The 16,421-nt window shown below is 37.2% G+C and overlaps 1 protein-coding gene across 1 annotated transcript in view; it reads left to right on the forward strand.

The window, feature by feature from the left end:
• VAPA (VAMP associated protein A) overlaps positions 1-16,141 on the forward strand; it is a gene marked incomplete at its 5' end in the record, with an annotated part of 39,142 nt that extends 23,001 nt beyond the window's left edge. The window contains 5 exons of the mRNA XM_082014629.1: positions 2,593-2,745; positions 8,941-9,044; positions 11,068-11,148; positions 13,987-14,163; positions 15,123-16,141. Of these exons, the coding sequence (XP_081870755.1) occupies positions 2,593-2,745; positions 8,941-9,044; positions 11,068-11,148; positions 13,987-14,163; positions 15,123-15,281 (674 nt within the window). The 3' untranslated portion in view covers positions 15,282-16,141. The remainder of the gene's footprint in view (positions 1-2,592; positions 2,746-8,940; positions 9,045-11,067; positions 11,149-13,986; positions 14,164-15,122) is intronic.
• Positions 16,142-16,421: the final 280 nt, after the last annotated feature.

Consider the following 16,421-nt stretch of genomic DNA (forward strand, 5'->3'; position numbering starts at 1 on the left):
TCCGAAACAACCTCATAGACACCTGGGCCAAAGAGCACGGCATTGAGTGGGTGTATCACATCCCCTATCATGCACCAGCTTCCGGAAAAATTGAACGATACAACGGACTATTAAAGACTACACTGAGAGCAATGGGTGATGGGACATTCAAACATTGGGATAAACATTTAGCAAAAGCCACCTGGTTAGTCAACACTAGGGGATCTACTAATAGAGCCGGCCCTGCCCAATCAAAACTTTTACGTACTGTAGAAGGGGATAAAGTCCCTGTGGTGCATGTGAGAAATATGCTGGGGAAGACAGTCTGGGTTACTCCTGCCTCAGGCAAAGGTAAACCCGTTCGTGGGATTGCCTTTGCCCAGGGACCTGGGTGCACTTGGTGGGTAATGCGGAAGGATGGGGAAGTCCGATGTGTACCTCAAGGAGACTTGATTTTGGGTGAAAATAGTCAATGATTTGAATTGTATTATGTTAATTGTTACACAATACAGTATGTCATTACTACTATGGTTGCTATCTACCATATCGATGGTATTACAGTAAGAATCACCCAGACTGATGAAGAATGAGCTTCACCGAAACTAAGCAACATGCAGCAGTGATGGAACCAGAACTGGCTTCAGCAGCTTGCGCCCAACAATTTCCTCGAGACCGACATCTTCGACCTGCAGATCATGGACATGGACCGTGCCAGATAACGATCCAACACCACATACCATCTCCCCTGCCCTGAGAGACTGCTATGATGGATGAAGCCCAGAGTCATGGACTGAATGAACTACACAGACATTTTAAAGTGATGGCCCATGGACTAAGAAAGTGATATCTGTGTGTATATATTAAAAGACAGGAAGAGTAATAATGAATAATTGGAATGTATTGAAAGTACAGGACCTGGGCATGACGTAAATGGTATGGAATAAGGGGTGGATACTGTCCTGGTTTCAGCCAGGATAGAGCTGGTTTTCTTCACAGAAGCCAGTGTGAGACTGTGTTTTGGATTTGGGATGAGAAACTGTTGATAATGTGCTGATGTTTTGGGTTGCTGCTGAGCAGTCAAGGACAGTCCAGCTTCTTGTGCTGGCCTGCCAGCGAGCAGGCTGGGGGTGCACGGGGAGCTGGGAGGGGACACAGCCGGGACAGCTGACCCAGACTGGCCAAAGAGATATTCCCTACCATACGACGTCATGCCCAGTACATAAACTGGAGTTGGCCGGGGGGCGGAAATCGCTGCTCGGGGACGGGCTGTCGATCGCCGGGTGGTGAGCAATTGCTGTATTGGGCATCACTTGTTCTTGTACATTCCTTTGTCGGTATTATCATTGTTGTTTCCTTCTTTCTTTCTGTCCTATTAAACTGTGTTTATCTCAACCCACAAGGTTTTTTTTTCCTAATTCTCTCCCCCACCCTACTGTGGGAGGGGGAGTGAGCGAGCGGCTGCGTGGTGCTTAGTTGCCGGCTGGGGCTAAACCACGACACTCATGCAATTAGTTTTTTTGTTGTACCTTACCACTTGTTCACATCACATATTTTTCATCCAATTTAATAAAAAGTTTGCTTTCTTTGTGTTTTTATTTAATGGAAAAGTAGTTGTCATGTTCTCAATACTGATGAAAATTATTTTATAGTAATTCAAATGTAATTTTTAAAGAACAATAAGGTTCTTAAAATTTAACATACATATGAAATATTACTGAGTAAATTTCATGTTCATATGAAATTCCATTTTCTAAGTTACATTCTTTTAGTGCCTGTGCTGTCTTGCTTTCAAGTGACACAAGCATAAAGGAGAATAACACAGAACACTGTGAACTTTACTTGCTTTTGTGCTGTTACTGTATGGCATCCCATGGAGGTGATCTCTGTTGGAAGACATGCTTTTGCAGCTTGACATTGAAATTATGCCTCTTGTCTGATCCAATCTTAGAGGCAGTTCCTATCCTAATGGTTTAACAAAAACACAGTTTAGAGAATACACTGCATTGAATATGTAGATATGGCAAGTAGAACTTCTTTTCTGTGGATCAGTTAGAGTATGTGCATAAACAGAGTATCATCTCTATTGCCAATTTTGAGTTTAAAACATGAGGTTGATGTCTGTTTCTGTTAAGTCTATAGGAGCTCAGAAGCACAATAGAAGTTGAAATCTCACGAGCAGTTAGTATGTTTCAGTATCACAGTGTTTTCTTTCTTTAAACATTTGAAAGAGTTCCAAAGTATGTGTTGCTTCTATTCCTAAAGAAAAATCCAGCAAGATTTACTTTTGCATGTGACCATTACCTTCTAGATATTTAAAATGTTAAGAATGATTTGGTAAAATTAGCATATGTATATATAAACTTTTTGCACCAGCAGCTTGTGTTTGTCATACTATTTAAGAGTTTTGTTCGCTGCTGTAATTTGTATTATTATAACTAAGGTGATAGAGCATGCTTTGCATGTAACAGTATACATGCTTAACAGATGTATGATTTAACCTACTTTTAGAAGTTTGTTGCCATCAAGTTGTATTTTATGAGTAATTTGTACTGCATAAACAGATTTCTTTTCCAGACATACATGCATATTTAAAAAAACCAACCCTTTTTTCAGGTCCCTTTACAGATGTAGTAACTACGAATCTTAAACTACGAAATCCATCAGATAGAAAAGTATGCTTCAAAGTGAAGACCACAGCGCCTCGTCGATACTGTGTGAGGCCAAACAGTGGAATTATTGACCCAGGATCATCTGTAATTGTTTCAGGTAAAAACAAAATATATGCAGTTGTAGGTTAAGTGTTTTTAGTCCTATCATGAAGTTCTCTAATGCTTGATCTTAGAGGCTGTTTGAAGTATGTCAGCTTTTTAAAAAGATTTTTTAAAAATAAAACTGTTCCCCTTCATTAGTGCAATATCAACTTGATGTAGAGGTGCAATGATACATAAAAAACCTCCATACAGAAATACTTGCCATTTGTCACATTTATCTGCAGCTCTCTGAAAGGAGGAAAAGGAAGTTGGAAATGGGTAGTGACATTAACAGTACCTTTGCTTCAGACTGCTCATGCTTATATCTTGAAGTAGGGCATTGCTTGGCTGCTCTGATGTGTTTGAAGTTTAACATTTGATAGTTCGTTGCATTAAAAAAAAAAAATCATTCACGATTGTAGACGATTTTTTTTTGACCATAGTATTGGTCCCTGAACTCTATTGTTTCATAATTCTTCCATTTATCACAGTAGTATATGTTAAGTGGCAATCATTCAATTGCTTTTAAAAAATTGTATTTTCTGTTATTTTAGGTAGGTAGAGCAGTTTGTAGCCCTTAAATTTGAAAAATCTAGTACTTTTCACACCTTAATCTGTTTTTTGTTGAGGGGATTAAAAAAAGAATCCTTACTTTTCGGCAGAGTGTGAGCCCTGAAGCCAGACAATATTTTCTTGGGTTCCCCCCGCCTCCCCGCCCCGAAACTCCATGTAGATTAGGCTTACATACTGCGTTCTGACAATCTGCAGAATTTTGATAGCTGGAGGTATAATGGTCGAATTCTCTACTGGACTGTATAATGTCAAAAAGACCAGGTGTTAGTAATTGTCGGAGTAGACATTCTTAAGAAAACGGGGAAAGACTACGTATCAGTCTTCTGATTTGGTAAATGATTTTCGTAGGTCATTCACCTGATCATTTTGAGGTAGGAATCTCCAGTAAAAAGGGGATTCTCAAACCAGTGACTGTAAGAAGTGAGAAACTCTGTATTTTTCTGGACCTACAATATTTCCCAACTTGGAGAGAGGGGAATCCTCTTTTTATAGGCTGTGGTCTTATAGGTTGTAGAGAGCACAGAGGCAATACAGGTGTGAGCTCCTACATCTCCCAGGTCTAGAAAGCTGATTTTTGTAGAACCGTTGGAGAGCTGTAGCAAAGCAAAAGGGAAACATGGAGCAATCCTCAGAGCTTTTCAGATTCGTATGCTTGTTACCCTTTGGGAAGTTTAAAAGAAGCTGGGGAACTAGCTTCAGATATGTTCAAATGTTGCAAAGAGTAACTCAGGAAGACTTTGTATTTGATTGATTAAAACCTTTGAGTAACTTTCCTTGTAGGAGAGACACCAGTTTTCTAATCTAATATGATCTTTAGAATGTGACCCTTTAAAACTTCATTAATTGCTTACCCTGGACAGTCCAGCATCTTGTGGGTGAAAGATCATTTTACTGAGAATTGGTTCAAGATTCAAGTAGTCAAAAGCCTACTTTATTTCAGTCTTCAACTTTGACTTTCAGCCATTTTGTCTTAACTGTGTATTTGATGGGGTATCAGGGATCTTTCCCGTGGGTAGTCATACATCGTGATCAAGATACTGTTGGATTTTCTCTCCAGGGAATTGAATAGATTGAAGTATTCCATTTGTCTATTGTAAAGTGTGTTTTCATAGTTATAAATCATCCTTTTAACTCTTTGAACATTTAAGTTTTTCAAATGAGGCAATACTGGAGCTGTAAACAATATTTCAGCTTCAAGTTCACCAATAAAGGGAAACAGTATTATACTGCTCAACTCTTCAGTTTACATAGCAGGGAATCTTTGATATCCCTTTTTCTCTATTAATGGATTCTCATGGAGTTATTCAGCTACAGGGACCCCAAGATGCTTTCACGTGCAGTTGTTCAGTTATAGTGACTCCACAATGCTTTTCTGAATTAAGTTCTCTTCCCTAAAGTGTCAGCTTCATCCTTTTGTTTTTAAGCATATAATTTCTTTTGGGTCACTTGGTAAGCCAAGTGCGCAGATAATTTTTCTAGTGACCTACTTTGTTATCTCATCAATCTCTCAACTGAATGTTTTCAGTGCTGACTCATCTTTCGTATAATTAAAAATAGCTTTCTCACACATTGTTGTGCAGAGAGGAATCACTATAGCATACCATGGGCTGAAACTCTGTGTTCAGAACTAAATGTTGAGGTAGTGTCAGCTGTCTTCAGTCTGTATAATGCGTTGTCTGATTCAGAGTCAAGCCAGTTTTTAAATTCATTGTTGGAGATGTGCTTTAACAGTCATTTTAAGGAAATACATGGGCATTTCTAAAAATCCTAATTTGATAAGACCTGTTTTTCTTTACCTTGATGCCCTAAATTAACTACTTGTTATCCTATCATGTATGGCTTGTCAACTTGTTAACAACAATTGTGTATTGTTGATTTTTCGGAATATAATGTGACTCTTCTTCTTTCACAACTTGTTACTATTCTTCCTTCTGGTTTTCAGACTCAACCTTAAGATTTATTTTGTGGAGATAAAGCGCTCCTGTGTAGAGAACCTAGGCCTATTAACAAGAGGCTTGTTTTCATAACGTATTTGTTGCAGTTCCCCTAGAAATGTTTTCTGGACTACTCAAGGATTCCAGGAACATGTTGGAAACTGTGGCTTTGTATATTCATGAGATTTTCCATGATTACTTAAAACTATGAAGAGGTTGAAGAGCTCTTTGAATTTGTGGATTGTCTCTTTCTGCTGCTTTTCAATTAAATCAGATTTTCAGCTGTTACTGAGTGGTCAAAGAACATAAAGTTATTTAACTAGTTATCCAAGGATTCTGCCAGCATGTGAAGAAGTTCTCTGACGATGGAAAGCTGTCTTTGCCATCTTTCAAGTTACTCCATCTGTTCCCTTGGCTTTCGGAAACTGAAGTATGACATGCTATTCAGTAGTCTGTTGATGGAACAATTCTTAGAGATAAATTGCTATAGCATCCATACCTGGAAGAAGCATTTAGTTTGATCAGTTATGTTTTGGACCACAGTGAGACCAATGATTAAGGAGACCTGACTTTTAAACCTTGCAAAATAGGACTATTTGAAAGCATGTCAAATACTGCAATTCCTTTAAGTGCTTTATTTGTGAAATATGCCTGATTCAGATTATTCACTTATCCTTTGATTATGCTGTATGTAACATTTAAGGAAAAAAAAAAAAGATAGCCATCCTGTAGCAAATACCTGCAACTTCTAACTAGTAACTAGGCCTACAGTTAGGTGGCAGTGTAATTAAATTTAGAAGTAACTTTTTCTTAATGGGTACTAGTGATTTGGAAAGGCCAAGTTAGTAATTTTGAAACCATACTTATTATTTTATAAACTAATGCAGTACAATCCTACCATGAAGAATTTACTTTCTGTGTGAAGGGAAGCATGTTGAACTATATATCCAAAGAAGATTCAGAATTGCGGAAAATATAATTGAATTGTTGAAAACTGTAGCAGGATTGAAGTCTACAGACTGAATTGGTTTAGAATATATGGGAAGGTTGTTCAGAGCATACAATGTGCTTTTCTAGCTAAATCAGTATTTCTGCTATAACTTTTTCATCGCTGCACTTCGGCCACAACAACCCCATGCAACGCTGCAGGCTTGGGGAGGAGTGGCTGGAGAGCTGCCCAGCGGACAGAGACCTGGGGGTGCTGGTTGACAGCTGGCTGAACATGAGCCGGCAGTGTGCCCAGGTGGCCAAGAAGGCCAACAGCGTCCTGGCCTGTATCAGAAATAGTGTGGCCAGCAGGAGTAGGGAAGTGATCGTGCCCTTGTACTCGGCACTGGTGAGGCCGCAGCTTGAATCCTGTGTTCAGTTTTGGGCTCCTCACTACAAGAAGGATGTTGAGGTGCTGGAGCGTGTCCAGAGAAGGGCAACGAATCTGGTGAGGGGTCTGGAGAACAAGTCTTACGAGGAGCGTCTGAGGGAACTGGGGTTGTTTAGTCTGGAGAAGAGGAGGCTGAGGGGAGACCTTATCGCTCTCTACAACTACCTGAAAGGGGGTTGTGGCGACGTGGGTGTTGGCCTCTTCTCCCAAGTAACTAGTGATAGGACAAGAGGAAATGGCCTCAAGTTGCGCCAGGGGAGGTTTAGATTGGATATTAGGAAAAATTTCTTCACTGAGAGGGTGGTCGGGCATTGGAACAGGCTGCCCAGGGAGGTGGTGGAGTCGCCATCTCTGTAAGTGTTCAAAAAACGTGTGGATGTGGCCCTTCAGGACATGGTTTAGGGGACATGGTGGTGCTGGATTAATGGTTGGACTTTATGATCTTGAAGGTCCTTTCCAACCTTAGTGATTCTGTGATTGAAAGTAGGTAAATATACAGATACCTGTTGATAGGACTCCATAAATGTAATTCTTGGGGGTTTTTTAATCATTATCTGAAACTAATTCAGCTTCTCTTTTCATTTTGTATAAAGATATACTGAACTGGAATTCCCATTCTGCGGAAGACAAGTGTATGTACACTGTCTTAATAAATTATTAAAAATAATTTGTCCCTACAGTTCGCTCTGAGTCCTCATCCTCTGGTAGACCAGGTTGCAAGTGTACCCACATACACATATTTAAATATAATTTGTATGGCCCTGTACTCCCATTTGGAGTAAGGCAACTAATTGTCTCTGAAAGGAGGCAAGGGGGCTAACAGGATAGTTTGTTTTGGGGTCCGCTCCAGACAGACAATCTGGTTGGAGGTAGTCTCTGCTGGTTGCGTATCCATCCCTCTGCTTCAGTAGTCCCCCAATACTACCATAACAAACCTTGTGTATTCAGGTATTTCTGCAAACTCTTACATTATGCCCCTGGATATGCAACTATATCCTGTAAAAGTTCTAATCTCCTAGTCTGTTTTGTAGACATCATGTTATTTCAGTCCTTTGAACTAAAGAAAGCACACACAAAATAGTGATGCCAGGGTGACCTTGGACAACCGCTATGTGGTGTAAAAACATAGAGTCTGCTCCTGGATGGCCTTGTACAGCTTGGATGGTTGGAGGTGCTGTGCTTCTGTAATTAAAGCTTTAATTTAAAAGTATCATAGTGCTGTAGAAATAATGGAGGCTATAAATATTGACAGTGATGTAATTTTTTTCACTGAGCTTGTGCACACTTTAAAAGAATAACTTTAGAAATCTGAGTTTCTGTTCTTGACCAACAGAGTTTTCAACTTTGGAAAGCAGAAAGTACAGTAAAAAGGCTGTCATTCAGAAAGTCTGAACTGCTTGCATACTCTACCTCTGGTATTTGTAGCACAAACTATGTTGTGTCAAAAATGTCTGGTTTCATCCAGAAGATTTTTTTTTTTTTTTTAATCTACATTACAATATGTTGAAAGATGAAAATGCAGTGAGAAAATAATAAGGTAAAATGCAAGGAGCTGGTATTATGAGTCTTATTTTAATGTTTCACTTAAAGCTGCCTTTACATGGAATCCCTCTTTCTTTGCTGGTAAAATGCAGTGGAGGCCCAAAACTTGCCATAGAATTGAAGTGTGTACCTGGATTTTGGAGTACTTCTGGACAAACGTTAACTGTTAGACTGGACTTATGGTTAAGAATGTTAAAACCTGAGCAAAATGTGTTGTGTAGTTATTGCATAACTAAACATTACTAATGTAATAACTAATTAGTTATTATGTAACTAATAACTAAACCTATATTTTGCTCCCATCTTAGGTTATTATACCTTTAGAAGTCAGTTGAACTTGCCCTGCTGCTTGATGGTCTACCTAATGTGGGTTCTCTCTTTCCCTTCCCTCCCTGAGTAACTATCATCATGTATGCTACAATTCTTTAACTTTGCATTCACTTAATCATAAAGTTTATTTATTCCAAAGAAAAGTCCTGTGGTGATTGCTTGGATTTTTTCGTGTCTGTCTTACAGGATCTGTGTTTTCATCTTTGTATATGAAATGTCTTTTAGCTATAGTAATTACAGAAATAATGATGTCAGCTACACCAGACTGAAAAAGATCTTTCCTCTCAGTACCTTTTGCCACAGTGTATATCTGCTCTATTTTCAGCACTGCTTTTGCTTTTTAACTTTCAGTGTCTGTTCAGTGAGAAGGCAAATCTGAAGTGGATAGCATGCTTGTTACAGTGATTAGCTGAAGAATCACAGTTTTATGCTTTATTTTTTTAATTTGGAACAGTAATGCTGCAGCCTTTTGACTATGACCCAAATGAGAAGAGTAAACACAAGTTCATGGTACAAACAACCTATGCACCACCAAATATTTCAGATATGGAGGCAGTGGTAAGTAAAAATGGGGTAGAATGACTGTTGTATATTTTTTTTCTTAAAAACTCAGGCTTAAGTGTAAAGGAATCATGTTTTTGCAATTTACTTTTGGAGAAGAACTGGGTTTTCTCTGAACAAGTATGACTTCCATATGTGATTCGAAGTTTTTAATATTAAATACAAGCTCAGTTCTTAAAACTTGGCTCGTGAACTGGTTGAATGGAAATAGTAGTGAATCTAAGGTAAGGTCAATTCAGTGTTAAAATATGGGCATGTTGTACCTTACATGCAGCTAATCTGAAGGGAATAAATAGATTGTATTTGAAGGAATCAAGAGTATATTTAAACAACAAGCCTGAAGCTGTATGAAATTGGTGTGTTTGGTCTGAAAAGTGTTTAAGTGAAATGTTGAATGGGATTATAATGAATGAAAACATTTGGAAGACTAAGATGTGTCTCTCTACAAGATACCAATTGGCTAAACAGCACAAATGATAGATTTATTTTCTGTTTTAATAGAACATGTTGTAGATGCAGTTCTTAGGCTGGATTAGTCTGATGCAAGATCCAAAAAGAAGATACTTAGGTTTGTGCTTGTTCAGAAGTAAGGACACCTGTTTCTGATGTTACAAGCTGGCAGCAATGGGAAGGAAGCCTTCAGTTGTCAGAACATGCCCTTTTAGGGTATATGTGGACTCTCATAAGCATGTATATTAAGGTGGAGGGGAGTGATTTACAGGCTTCTGTCTCTAGCGACTGTTTTAAGGAATGCCTGAGTGTACACAGGTATGTTCAATGTTCACTCAAGGCAGAGGAGGAGAGGGAAAACAAAGGATAACAATGAGGTTTTAAAGATCACTAAAATCCACTAGACCTCTGCAGGTTTAGGCTCTGTCCCCTTATATGAAGGCAAAGACTACTGTGGCATCACTTTTCACTGGAAACAGTGGAAAACCTTTTAGATTTTGTTAAGCTTTTGAGACATGCAGTTAGAAAATTTACATCTCGCTTCCTTGTTGGTCTGGTTTACTTTTTCTTAATATACTCTGATAGCTCTTGGTTATATGTGGTAAGTGAAGTGTAACTATTTGTTGAGGATATAAAAATCCACTTTAGAAATATCTTTCAAATAACTGCTTTCTCAGTGTGTTCAAGTATAAAATACTGAGAAACAGATCTTGCAGAAAATCTGTAATTGTACTTACAAGTTACTGTACAACTAATGCCACTGGAAAAAAAAAAAGGATGTTATGAAAAGCCTGGATATTCTAGCCTGTAAGACCTGCAATTCTAAGGTAACTTTATAGGACCTATTGCTGGAAAAATTGCCACAGATTTCAGATCAGTCTATGAACCTAAAGGTTTAAGGCAACTACATGAAGTGTATGCTTTGAAAGTTAATTGTCAGTTGAGCAGAGAGATTCCAGCATATTTCACAGTTATTTAAGTATATTGATAACCATTAGAATTTAAAATGTTTTTATAAACAGCTTTGAAAAATTCTCTAGGCCCAAATTGTAATGTATTATTCAGTAAAAGGAGGAACTGGTTAAAAATCTAAAATACGAAGAACTAAAGAAATTACTCTGGAGCTAAATATAGTCACTAAAAGGTGCCTTTCAATCTTTTAATTAAAATTGGTGCTTCCCAGATAGGACATAAGGAGTACATTTACCAAGGAGTAATAGGGCTAGAACTTTGTTCTTAAACTGACTCAGATGGTATTTGTTCCTCATTGTGTGTTAGAGGAACCGCTATATTGCCCCCTTCCTATCTCCTGCAAACCTCTGGATGCATCCTTGCATTCAATTCACTCATTTCCATTTCCAGACTTAATTGACCATTTCTAGCTTTCATTACTTTGCAGTAGTCAAAGTGAACAAAAAAAACATTGTTCAGAAGCAAGTCTGAAAATTGCAGCTAGGGTAAGGACAGTATTCAACTGTATAGTAGGGGAGTACTAAGAGCAAGCTTACGAACTGTTCAGATGTTTGCATGAGTCTGGCATGTTAAATAACTATATTAATTTTTGTGTTAGTGGAAAGAAGCAAAACCTGATGAGCTAATGGACTCCAAATTGAGATGTGTGTTTGAAATGCCCAATGAAAATGATAAACTGGTAAGTAAGAGTAAAAAACTGTTGTTTTATGATCCTACACTGACTGGTAGGATCTCATGGAAATTTGTTTTGAAATTTTTTTAAACCTATTTGATTTGCTGATTAAATGGATTGTAGGAATTTGTGCTAAATTAGACAGGAGGGGTGTTCAGTATATAACTTTTCAAGGATTTGTAGAATCATAGAACAGCCCAGGTTGACAGAAACCGTGAAATACCACCTGGTCTAACCTTTTGTCAGAAAGGGAACGCCCTGTCCAGCTGCATCTTAAAAACCTCCAGCAATGGAGACTAGTGCACAAAATTATTATCCTTTCATTATTTTTATTATTTATTTGCTTCAGCATTTTATTGCCGTCAAACTAAAAAAAAAAAAAAAAAAAATCTCCAATACTGCATACAGTGAAAAATGAATACCGTCATTTCCTTTTTAAAGTATTAAATGCTTTTCAATTTTAAAAATTCTGTTTCTAATTCAACTGAATTAGAAAAGGAAGTACTGATTACAAAGTAATGCATGCTTTGGGAATCCTAGATGCATTTTTAAGGTAGTGGTAAGGACAGATCATCAGATAGAAAAAAAAAAATTCCATTACCATTTTCATGCTCTTGCCTTCAGACAAAATCTGTTCCAATTGTATAGGAGATGACAGTTTCATTGTGTATAGGCTGAAGATACCTGTTTTGTGTTGCCTGATATTTAGAATAATAGGTGACTGTCAGTTACCTACAAGTTTTGCAGAATATGCCTAAATTCTTATGCCTTAACTTTTTTTTTTATCCTTATACTTGAAATTCTGATTTATGGAATCTTCATACTGTATATTTGTCATTTTTTGGTTTGGTGTTTTTTTTTGATGCTGCTGTTAGCGTTGTGAATTAGAGTGCTAAAGTAGGATTTCTCTAAACAGCCTTATTCATTTTATGGCCTTGACTTTTCTTTTTTAGTACTGCCCAGTTTTTATAGTAGTCTGTAAGGCATCTTGGGGGAAAATAGCATGAATCCATGCATGTAAAAAACATCTTATTATTTATATGCATAAAGGGTCTCAGTGAAGGCTACTAGCTGGCTGGTAGCTGATTTTGCAACCATTCTTTAATACAGTTTTTGGAGTGTGATGTAAAGATGTTTTTCAGACGTGATGTCAGTATAATGTTTTTGTTTGTGTTGTTTTTATTCAGGTGTAAGCTGCCTAAGTGTGTGTTAAATGCTAAAACTGTAAAGGCATTTAGTTGTCTACTTCCTGTGTTTTTTACCTTGTTAAATTACGTCTTTGATATTAGAAAAATTATACTCATTTTTATTTTATAAAATGTATAATGTATTGAGAGAATTCTTGTGGATTATCCAAAACTACCTCCTTCTGTACTTTCTTTTAATGTGATATCTTTGTAGTATTGACTGTCTGTAATATTTGTATTTTTCCAAGTAGCAGCATAGGGCTGCTTTGGCAGTTGATTTAGTCAATCCCTTAAACCTGGCAGTGAGAAATTTGCCAAGTCCTGAGGGTAAGCCTAACCTGCCACCTCAGGATATACCTACACCAGGACACAAGTATCTCACAACAACTTTCAGTATCAGCAACAACTTTCTTCAGGTGCCTGCCAGTCATAGCCAGAAGATTGACGTGAAGAAACAGTCATTGAGGTCAAACAGCAGAAGGAGGTTTGTTCCAGGGAGATAAGACTTAGGTCTCTAGTGAGGTTTCGGTGCTACTAAAGAATTCAATTCAGCTAGCAAACCAATTAAAAAAGGAACAGATCCTGATCTGCTCTGATATCTTTACTCTGATATAAATATGATGGTCTTTTTAAATCCAGTTAGGAGTATCTGTGTGGAGAGCAGGATCTGGCTCTTAGGCTATCTATGGCTGCATTGTCAAGAATGTAAAATGCAAGTAGGTGCTGTAGACCAAATCACTGCTACTTGCATAGGAGCTAAAGAAATTCTTGCATCTTTTTTAGTTGCTTTGTTATTACATAGATGTGTTTACCTTTTAGTAGGTTTTCTGTTGCATTTAATACTTACCTTAGACTACTCTGGTTATGAAAGATGCAGTATGGTGTGGTCTAAATGACATAGCTGTGTAGCCAAGCAAGTAGGAATACAGAAGCCTGAATCTGAATATGAGCTGTTTCTGAGTGTATTGCCATACGAATGCTGTGTTTTCACAAATGGTATCCCTGGCTATACAATTGAATCCATTGAATTATTACTGTCTAGTGAAGATCACGGTATATTTTGAGCAGAGCTGTGGGAACTAGATTTTTAATTTTATTTTTGTCCTTTTCATAGCTTTTTATGTGACTTTTCACTTGTGTTCAAAATTGGTGATGTGTATTTCAGAGATGCTGCGAGACTTAATTCCATGTTTGTGCAATATTTTGTTTTCCTTCAGTAAAAGGTGCTATAAGTGCAAAATATTCGTGCCATACATACTTCATACTAGCTTGTGACACAACCTGTTTTCTTTTTACTTTGTTTTGTTTCTTACTATTGCAGGATTACTTTCTTCCTTTTATTTTTTCTCCTCAAGTTCAAATGCTGTTTGGTATATTTTACGCCATCTTTTGGATGCCTGCTGGGTCAGTGTTAAGCAGCTAAAGTATTAATTTTTGTCTCAGTAGTGTGTAGTACCAAATGTAAACAGTGTAATCTTCTCTTGCTTTTTAATATTTGAGCTAATCAGAATTGAACTTATAACAGAAGTCTTTGTTCAGATTACTGTAAATATAAACTTAATTGAACTATATTAGTAGCTGCATTGTTTCAATTTTAAGCTGTGGATGATTTTTCTCTAGGTAAGTAAAATTCTCAAGTTATTCTTAATATTTGTAGAATGATATAGATGCAAGCAAACCTGCCCCAGTACTGAATACATCTAAGCAGGATGGACCGATGCCAAAACCACATAGTGTTTCACTTAATGATACTGAAACAAGGAAGCTAGTGGAGGAGTGCAAAAGACTTCAAGCAGAGATTATGAAGTTGACGGATGAAAATCGGCACCTGAGAGTAAGTTCTGCTTCCATGTTTATATTGAAGTGGCTTCACTCTTCTTGATTGAAAGGTCTGGTTTGTAATTAGGTGAAAAGATGTGTATTCCAGAAGGTAGTTACAACTGTTAGAATGTCACAATTGATTTGTAATATGATTTTTGCTGTCCTGTATATACTGTATATTTTGAACTTCACGGTGATCGAGATGTCATGGATGAGATACTGAAGCTACATGATGTTCTCCTTCAATGAAATAGTCCTATTTAAGGTGGTTTTAGTTATTTAAGTCTAAATCAGAGATACCAAATTAGTAGCTTTTAATAAAAGTGCATTACTGTTCATTAAGAATGAGTAAATGAGATCCAAAGTGGTAACATTTTGTATCACACATTGTTAGTGAACAAGAATGATTGTTTGGCTGGAGGAGGTAAGCAAACACTACTCCAGTACTGTTATGTAAAGATGCCATTTCAGTAACCCGTAACTAGTCAATACGTGACTTTATGTGACTTTTCTATATATTTGCTTTTGGGTAGCTGACAATTTCATTGGCCATGGTAGCCTTTTAAAGAGCCATGAAATAATGACGTCTCCCCACCTGTCGTTCTGATAACAATGAACATTTGGAGAAACACTACACAAAGCAGATGTTTCTCCTTAGCAATAAAGAATTACTGCTATTTAATTCTGACACATAGTAAGTAAAAGCAGGATTCTTCATTGTGCCTAGCAAGAATTTCAGAATCTTTCTTAACCAGAGCATGGAGAGAGACTAGTGGATTACCTGCCCTTATTTGAAATGTTATGGTTTGCTATGTTCATATTTTTGATTTTGAGGTGGTGTAATGTTATTTTTTTTAAACTTTATTTAAATGTTCAGCAGTAAATTTGGGATTTGAGTTCAGTTTTTACATTTGTAAAGAAGATGTGTTCATAAATTCTTTTCCATTGTTGTTTGGTTTTTCCCCCCCTCAGGATGAAGGCTTGAGGCTCAGAAAGGTAGCACACTCGGATAAATCTGGATCACCCACATCTTTGGCCCTCAGAGATAATGGCTCTAATTCTCTTCCTTCACTTCTTGTTGTAATTGCAGCCATTTTCATTGGATTCTTTCTAGGGAAGTTCATCTTGTAGAAAGAATGAGTGAGAGAAGCATGCAAAATGCAGCTTCTTTTTTTTTTTTTTTTTTTTTTTTTCTTCCTTCTTCCTTGGTCAGAAAAAGATTTGTTTACCTACCACTTCATTGGTAGTATGGCTCAAGTGGCCAGTTTTGTGTACAGCATCATAACAGGCTTTGCCTTTAATGATCTTGCACGGTTAGAAAACACAATCTGAAAAGACAAACTGTTCGGCTACTGGACAAAATTGTACATTAAGTCATCAATAGCAGGTGTCAGTTGCACAGTCAGTCATTTATGAAAATTCATAAATAAAGAATTGTTCTTTCTTTCTGTGGTTTTAATAAGAATTCAAAAATTGTTCAGAGTCTTGTAAATGTTATTTTAATAATCCTTTAAAATTTTATCTGTTGCTGTTATCTCTTGAAAAATGATTTATTAGATTGCTAATCCCACTCATTCAGGAATATGACAAGAGGTATTCTGGGGGAAATGGTGCCTCTTACTTGTGTAAATTTTCTCCGTACCTTACCTTGCTAATATCATGGCAGAATTTCTTTCTTATCCCTTGTGAGGCATTGTTGAGAGTTCTTCATCCTTACAATCCTGTCCCATGATATTTAACATTACACAAGAAATAAAATTGTTAACAGATTTTTCTGCTGGGTAGCCTGTTTGTGTGTGTTGTACTTTTAGAAGGGATTCCTAACAAGTTCATTGTTCATGGTAATTTGCTACTTGTAACAAATGGCTATTTTGAAGTTTATTTGCTGAAGTCTCTGGCTTAGACTGCTGTAATTGAAGCTTGGGGTGGGGGGGAAGTTTTCCGTTCCATTTGTTTAAAAAAAAAAAGAACAGCTGTTTTCTGGCTGCTTTCAGCTACAGAGAGGGTGGTTATCAAACTTGTTTAGGGACAGAATGATTTGGATATCCAGCGGGTACAAATACCAGACATGGATGTTTTCAATATATTAACAATTTGCTTGGATTGTGCAGAAGTGTAATAATCAACCTTCTGTTCCATCTTTGGATCTTCTGGGTGTCTTCCAGGAGTCAGCATTATTCTTTGATTTCATAAGGGTACTTAATTCATGTATACTAACTTACTCGATTTTTAATTCTGTTTTAGCAGATATTCAAAAATGCAATTTGAATG

The sequence above is a fragment of the Phaethon aethereus genome, assembly GCF_964289735.1.
Source record: "Phaethon aethereus genome assembly, chromosome: 2".
NCBI classification, from domain to species: Eukaryota; Metazoa; Chordata; class Aves; order Phaethontiformes; family Phaethontidae; genus Phaethon; species Phaethon aethereus.